The sequence below is a fragment of the Cyprinus carpio genome, chromosome A16, assembly GCF_018340385.1.
Source record: "Cyprinus carpio isolate SPL01 chromosome A16, ASM1834038v1, whole genome shotgun sequence".
Taxonomy (NCBI): domain Eukaryota; kingdom Metazoa; phylum Chordata; class Actinopteri; order Cypriniformes; family Cyprinidae; genus Cyprinus; species Cyprinus carpio.
In genome coordinates this window covers 10,743,244-10,751,467 of record NC_056587.1, presented here as the reverse complement: position 1 = coordinate 10,751,467, position 8,224 = coordinate 10,743,244, and the positions used below count along the sequence as shown (strand labels likewise).

At 38.1% G+C, this 8,224-nt stretch overlaps 1 protein-coding gene across 1 annotated transcript in view; it reads right to left on the bottom strand.

Moving 5' to 3' along the window:
• Positions 1-332: 332 nt before the first annotated feature.
• Positions 333-8,224, bottom strand: part of LOC109106312 (polypeptide N-acetylgalactosaminyltransferase 1-like) — a 92,337-nt gene continuing 84,445 nt past the window's right edge. The window contains exons 9-12 of the mRNA XM_042771904.1: positions 7,460-7,514; positions 5,236-5,334; positions 4,997-5,131; positions 333-2,276 (exon numbers count right to left, since the gene is read on the bottom strand). Of these exons, the coding sequence (XP_042627838.1) occupies positions 2,130-2,276; positions 4,997-5,131; positions 5,236-5,334; positions 7,460-7,514 (436 nt within the window). The 3' untranslated portion in view covers positions 333-2,129. The remainder of the gene's footprint in view (positions 2,277-4,996; positions 5,132-5,235; positions 5,335-7,459; positions 7,515-8,224) is intronic.

The window sequence follows — 8,224 nt, the reverse complement described above, 5'->3', positions numbered from 1 at the left end:
AAAAAATGAAATTATTTAAATCTGAAACAGCCAAATGCTTTTCTAAATTCCTAACATAGATCTATAGTCAAGATCCTTTGTGCTCAAATTTGATGCTTCAAATCAATTTTTTTTTTTTTTTTTATGAATAACAACAATTATTATATTAACATACTGCACATGAAACCTGACATATTGGTGAACTGTTGTTTAAGCTTGAGGGTATAAAATCACAATGCACAATACCTTAACCCCACATGGTGCCCCATTGTGCAACAACAACCTATAAACCACTGCTGTGGAACTAAACTGTGTGCACATGAACAAACATCATAAAGGATACTGAGAAGTTGGACTGTAAACTTTCTGTGGTTTATTTCTCCAGCCTGTGGATCATCTTAACACAGGGCTCTCTAACCCACCAATCAGCAGGCCAGACCCTCATCAATGAAACAAAACAAAACAAGACATCCCTTTGACAAATATAAACACACACACACTTGTTCACACTCACACATCTCTACAGATGATCTTGAGGCCCTGTCCAAATACTTGCAAGATCTTCACCCATCCTTTGCATTGAAACTGCTTTTATTTGCAATCTTGAATCGCTTCATAATCTTATTTAGAATCTAGAATGTGCATTTACAGTCCCACATTAAGAATCTCACAATTTACAATCTTTTATTTTACAATCTAGAATCTTACAATTTAGATTTTTTTGTTTTTGTTTTTTTTTGTACACATAGTTTCTATCAATACTACTGGAAAATCCAGTTAAAAACCGGACTAATGACCAGGACACAAAGAGTACAGATCATTTATGTATTTGGACAGGGTCGAGAAAAAAAAAACTGATTCCTAATTCCACATGACAAATCTCAAAACAGGGGTTCACTTTCATTACCCAACCATCTTCAACCATCACAGCTCAAATCAAATCTTAGATCATTTGAAAATAAAATCAGAAGAATGAAATGCATGAATCTGAAATGCAGGACAATCTCTTTAGGCTATCAAACTGTTTAAAGACATATGCTGAAATTACTTTTACTTTAGATGCCAAATGCGTTGATTCTACACAAAATCAGTAACAATTTTGAAGTGAACGTAAACAAAGAACGATATCAGACGAAAGTGTTCTTTCTCGTGCGTGTACACAGTGAGACCGAGCCCTTGTACTGTTGGATGATATGACAGAAGATGATCCATCTCTTCCCGATCAACCCATGTGCTTATGGGTAAACCATGTCAGCTGAAGGGCTGGAACCCAAAGGAAGGCAACAATTCAGGACCATCCTGAAATTGCATGTTAAATTATCATCATATCTTTAAGAGACAGACTTGACATAAAATAACACCACCAAACAAGTGAAAAGTGCTTGTACGTGGCACTCAAAAATGCAGAAACAAACAAAAAAAAAATTAATAATCAACCACTGGTTTAAAAAAAGTGACATGAGCACTGATGATATGAAAAACGTCCTAGATGATCAGTCATCCTTTTCATTGATTATAGATCTATACGGGGATTGATTGTTGGCAGTCCACTGGCTGAGATGAAGAATGATGGACAGGTCAGTGTGTGTCGGTGGCCTGTAGGGGGAGCCCCTGCTTCAAACGGATAGCAAACCACTGTAATGTCCACAGACAGGAGATCCATCCTGATATGTGACACACTTGAAATCTCACATGCACACACATGCACTCAGACACACATCAGCCTCTCCTTCATGTGCTAGATACCCTTCATTTCTACAAGGCTTGAAAAATATTTAAATTAAGAAAAAGGGTGAAACTCCTGTGGAAAACACTGTTACTCACACATTCCCGTCACACACATAAACACACACTGATACTCTAAAAGGGAGGCGTTCTCGTAAACATAAACAAAATGCCCGCAGCTCCTCGAACGAGGAGGATAACGGCATCAAACTCAAGTTTCTTTCTCCACGAGTCTTTCTCTCCATCGTTCGTTCATTCCTCTGCCAGGTGGAGTGATGGGAAGATTCATATACATATGCGGTTCTGTTCTTTGAGATCATTTGAAGGCAGACCACCAGGATTGAGAGGAAAGCAGTCCTTTTTCTCACATTCTCTCCATCAGTGACGGTGTGAGAGTCTGTTCATCTGTCCGTCCGGGTGCGAGCTCAGAATATCTCGGGCAGTGTGACGTTGCGGAGCAGCCACTGCTGCGAGCGGCTCCCGGTGCAGTCCCTGACGCTGGGCACCTGACTGTCATCTTCGGACGCTTTATCCAAACACTGATTACTGTTCACATGCACCAGGCTCAGCTTCTGCAGGAAGAGAGAGATAGACATGCACTATGTGTGAGACATCACTGCAAAATCACTTGTTGTTTAGAATGGAATTGTTGCTTTACAGTATATTGCTATATGACACATTGATCTCACTATTCTGCAAGTTTAATTCCACAAATGGCATCCAATTATCATCACCCAGCAGTTGTCATAAAATTTTACATCTGTTGATTATGTATATGTACTTAAAACACACACAAAAAATAGCAATATAAAATTAAATAAATATAAAAATATATTAATACATATTTTAAAATTTCTAAAATTTAATTTATTATAAAAAAAATACAAATGTTAAAAATAATTTTGTTTTTGGGACCAGTGAAAATGTTAGAGCAGGTAAAAATGGGAAAAACAAAACTAACCACTGAGCCCTGTAAATGCTTTTACATTTTTAGACCAATTTACTTTAAATGTCTCAATGGTTGGCAGTACAATCAAATACGTAAAGGGGGAGTTAAAGATCATGCCTGATATTATGCTTAATTTGTCACAATAGAAAAGCAAGTTCAAGTTGAGCATACTGCATTGTGCGATCCCATGCTGTGAGCTAGATTTATTCTGCACATTCAGGCAAGTATAGTAAGTCATCCAGGTATTCCTGTGCTCAGTATTCATAGTATACAATGATATTAGTGATAGTAAGCAGTATGCCACTCCGCGCTTATACATGCATGACTGGACAACCTGTGCGCTCCAGGGCAGAGACAAGTTGTCGATGCACAGGGATTGCTTTACAGTGGAGCATGTGTGTGTAATGGGGCTTGGGTGAGCTGAGTGCTCTAGAGTTTCATTCTAGCGGGAAGCATTAAGCTGCACAGATACAATTCGGATAGCGGTAGAACCTATAAGACACACAGTGTAAGGTGTGAGGCCACACGCACACATCGATGAGCTTGCAAAGGTAATGTATGGTAATGCATGCAGGAGAGGTGCTCTCACTGCCAAGAGATTTCTTGATCACGCTCACTCTGAATCTCCCTTCCTTCCACTCTGTCTGTCTCTCTCTCCCCACGAGAAAAACAGAACCTTTATCTGAGAGTGGAAAGTCTCTGCTCAAGTTCTCTATTCTGTGCAGCCTTCCGTCTCTCCAGGCACAAGGCCAACGTGGTGGGGGCTTCGAATCTGGGGCGAGAAGGGGGGTGAGGGGGAGGAGGAGGAGGCTTTGAAGTAACAGGCATCTCTTTAAGCCAACAGCAGAGAATTGCAGAAAGCAATCTTCCTCTTTCCACCCCTTGGCTAACTCACTCTCCCTAGGCCTGAAGGTGCGTTTAAGTTGTAAACTAAAATGATGTATTTTCATGACTGACAGAGAGGTGATTAAATGTAACTAAACTAGCATCCCTTCAACAGTGTTTATAAGGGAAGCCACGGGGTGTATGTTCATGCACATACATTACAAGAAAGGGATGAGTGGGCACCCTGCAGACAGACTGCTTTAAAGGGTTAGCTGGCTGTCCTTGATGTTATATGACACATATGAGGCCATCAAGACCCTAGAGGTGAAAATCAAAAGTCAAAAGCGCCTCCGCATACATGCATGCATAAGAGAATGCTCAAGGAACAATTCATGAGCAAAATTATGGTTTGGCAAATTGTTTTACACATTGCACCATCTTTGTCATCACCTAGAAGTCATTAAGTCATAATTGTCATTCATAATTGTAATGCTTCACCCTGATACCACTTGACATTGGATCTTCTTGAGGACCAACTTCCTGCTGGGTTTAGCTCTTACTCCAAGGGTGTCCAATCCTGCTCCTAAAGGGCCACCATCCAAGAGTTTAGCTCTATCCCGAATTAAACACACTTGAACCAGGTAATCAAGGTCTTCAGGATCACTGGAAACTTCCAGGCAGGTGTGTTAAGGCTAAACTCTACAGGGAGGTGACCCTCCAGGAGCAGGATTGGACACCCCTGGGCTACTCTTATTATAGACAACTTAGTCTTAAACAGCTAATCAAGGTCTTCAGGATTACTGGAAACATCAAGGCAGGTGTGCTGGAGCAAAACTCCGCAGGAAGGTGACCCTCCAGGAGCAGGATTGGACAGAATTGGATTGGGGGCTTGTCCGGGATAAAACAACATTCAAAACAAATTAAGCTCTATCAACAACATCTGGGGCATGTCCTTAATAACCACAAGCAACAATTTTCAATGGTCAGCTTGTAAAAACAAACATTTACAATATTTGGCTTGCAGTGGAAGTCTAGGGGGAAGGTATTAAAGAACAGATTAAAAGCATAAACTTGTATTATCATTAAAGCACAATCATGCTTCTGTACAATCAATACAAAAATGTGTATCTCAACAGTAAAGCTGTCAGAATCTGTCCTTTTAACAACCCTTTTAGGTATCTTTATGCTCATCAAGCAAGTTTTTTTTACCAGGGGTAGCCAACCCTGCTCCTGGAGGACCACTATCCTGCAGAAATGACCTCAAATCCTAATGCACCTGAACCAGCTAATTAAGGTCTTAAGGATTACTTAGCAGAAAGCCCTCCAGGAGCATGTAACTTTACACAGACAATGTTAATAAGCAATTCTAGTCTCATGTTTAAGGTGATTACGTATTCTGGCTATACTTTCAAAACGTGCATTTTAACATTTATCCTGGTGTAAGGCCTTGCCCCATAGAATGATAAGAACATTACTGTAAATGAGATTTTGTGATCTGTTTCACGTTTATACACTTACCACAGGGTCATATTCCCAGAGCTGGTTGCCTTTCAAGTGATGGCACTTGAGCATCATAACTGGACCATTGAGTTTAGACACATCCAAACAGAGGTCATCAGTTCGGATCTCTTTATTGGCTGTGTACGAGAAAACCTGAACGGACAGAAAAGGTCACAGTACATCAGTGTCGTGCATGTCAAGCATCAACACATGACCAAGTTTGTGTTTTAAAAGTGAGAAAGATATGAGGAGCTGACCTGGTTGCCGCCCATGCCGTGGCAATTGAAAATGCCCACTTTTTCATTTTCTTTCCTGGCCATGTTATCCAGACACTGGTTAGTCTCCACGTTACGGATCTGCAATCGGACAGATCACACAAATAGATTAGACACACTCAAGCAGCTCTCCTGCATGAATAAACACAGTCACGTCTCTGTCTAAGTGTCAAACATGGTTAATTACCCAAAGCTTATCACACACCGGGGGTGGGGGGAGTATCGACAAACTGAGAGACAACTGTGCCAATCAAACAAACAAACACATACATACACACAAAAATGTGTACTTGATGAAAGACAGCAGATGAAGGGAAAGACAGCTCACTGCTTTCATCCAAAACACTGAGTTTCACAAACGTCAGATCAGCAGGGCTTAAACCATGACAAACACATTTAACAGCTTCACTGCTATTATATTTAGCCAGTGCTTCATACAAACGCTGATTTATTACTTGGCTTTTATGATTTACAAAGCAAACAGTCCAATGGTTTTTTTTTTTTTCGATTGTAATCACTGTAATGCACGGCCCCTCATAGGGTTGGGTATTTCCAAAGATTTTCCAATTATTTAGATTCAAAATGAATGCAATTCAGAATTGGCCCCTCATAGGGTTGGGTATTTCCAAAGATTTTCCAGTTAATATTCATTGATAATAAATAGAAGCTGTTTCTTAAGACATTTGATTATGATGACATTGATTTAGATTCAAAATGAATGCAATTCAGATTCAACAGCTCTCAATTGGTTTAGATTCAGATTTGATTATGATTAATTTAGTTTTTTTTCTATAATGTAATATCATTATTGGATGATAATTATATATATGCTAATATTTGTTAAAACAAAATAAAAATTAAAAAGAATAAGTAAATAAAAATAAACAATTGGTTAAAAAATTTGAAGTTGGGTTAGTTAGTATGTTGTTTGACCTATGAAGTTGAGTGAGTTAGTAAATTCAATGACAGGAAGCACCGCTCCAATACATTTTCCATCGGATACAAAAATAGGTATGTAGTGAAAGATCGATCTTCAACCTTTTCATGCACTATTGTTCAAAAGCTTGGGGTCAGTAAGATTTTTTGTTAAAATGAATGAATACTTTTATTTAGCAAGGATGCATTACATTGATCAAAAGAGACAGCAGTCTTTTTTTTTTTATTTTGATGGGATATTGACATTAATAAAACAAACTGTTACAAACAAAAATTATTTGAATTAATCCGCTCTTTTGAAATGTAAAAAAAAATTGGAGCTGACAATTAAATTGAAAACAAAAATGTTACACCTGGCACCTAACGTTTCAATATAATAAAGATAATGCTTTCTAAAGCACCTGCATATTCTTTTGAGCATTGAAGATTTTATTTTCAATGGAGTAGTAATTGAAATACAAAAGAAACGTAATATAGAATGAAAAATTTTTAAATTTCCACGGATGTGTAAACGAACTATACATGAATAAAATATTATTATGGTGACGTGTATCTTATTGGTGATTAAATAAATGGCAAGCCATTTTGAACATTAGAGTTTATTTTCACAAAACATAACAATAAAAACTCATCAAAACCTTAAAACATAAAGTAAAGTGGCTATAATATTGAAAATATTGTGATTTCCAATCGTCATTTTATTTTCGGTCTGTAATATTGACACCTTTACCAGTTGTCACCATACAGTGGCAAGAGATGGACAAAGATGAGCTAAAAGTGAATTACATAGGACAGCAACAAACAGTCCAGATCCTTAACCAGATGTAGAACTAGAGTAGACTCGTCTGAGCGAGTTCAGACCATCAGACGATGAAGACATGCATTTTTCTATTCATCGAAATGTTGAAAAAGAGAGAGCTGCGTTGGACAGCTGAACGAAAGGGTGAGTTTTCGGGAACAGGAAGCAAGTGAGGACAGGAGACAGGCAGACTAGGAGAGAATAAAAATGTTCTCTCCTTTGTGAACAGGTAGTGAACTGGAATGAAAAAAAAAAAACACTCAATGTGCTGTGACACAGGTCAACACCGAGGAAAAAAACAGCTTCTCGCAATTCACACCTGTGCTTCAGACCACACACATCAGACATGTGTTTATCACATCTGAAGTCTGATTCCCTTTTTGGCTAGCAGCGAGTGTGTGGTGTGTGTGAGTGTGGTGTTCATGTGTGTAGTGGGTGTGATGAGAGAGTAGACAGACGAGAGATGAAGACCTCTCCCAGCGAGTAGTAGTGGCCGTGGTATTGGGCGTCAGGGTAGACACTTTTTCTACCATACCAGGAGAACGGCTTACACATGCAGTCTCTGTCTCAGGGATTTGTTGGAGGAGATGTCCTCCATAAATCCGACTTTCGTCACAACTACTGTAAAACAAACAAACTACACACTGCAGAATTGTAAAAGGGTTAATGGAACAATATTAACTTGCGCTTTTCTAGGGTTTTGTGGGTGGTTAAGATGCTAAGGTGTTCTGTGCTAAGGCTTCGCTAAATGAGTCATTGGATGGTTGATAAGTGGCACTATTAATCTTGTAACATAAATATACTACGCAAATAGTCAAATTTAATATAAGATAGGTATTTTGTCCGATTATCAGAGATTAATAAAGACTGTAAATTATATATAGATAAAAAGAAAATAAAAAGTAGATATGTATATCATCTGCCCAAAATGTTTTAATTGTGTTAACTTATTATGAGCTGTGTGTAAATTCCACATGTAACTACTGCTTGAGTTTAATATAGTTTAAAAGAGTAAAATGCAAATTGTTCATAACCAAGCAAGTAAACGAAAAATATGAAGGGGTTTTTGCTAAATTCCACTGTACATTACAATTGTATGGTGCAGATATTAGCTATAGTAAAATTATATATTGATTTATCAAAATTTAATTTAAATAATGGATATCGTTTGTAAATATACTGAATCTATATATATTTTGTAGTTATATTGTATATCATATGCCTAGTCTCTATTGT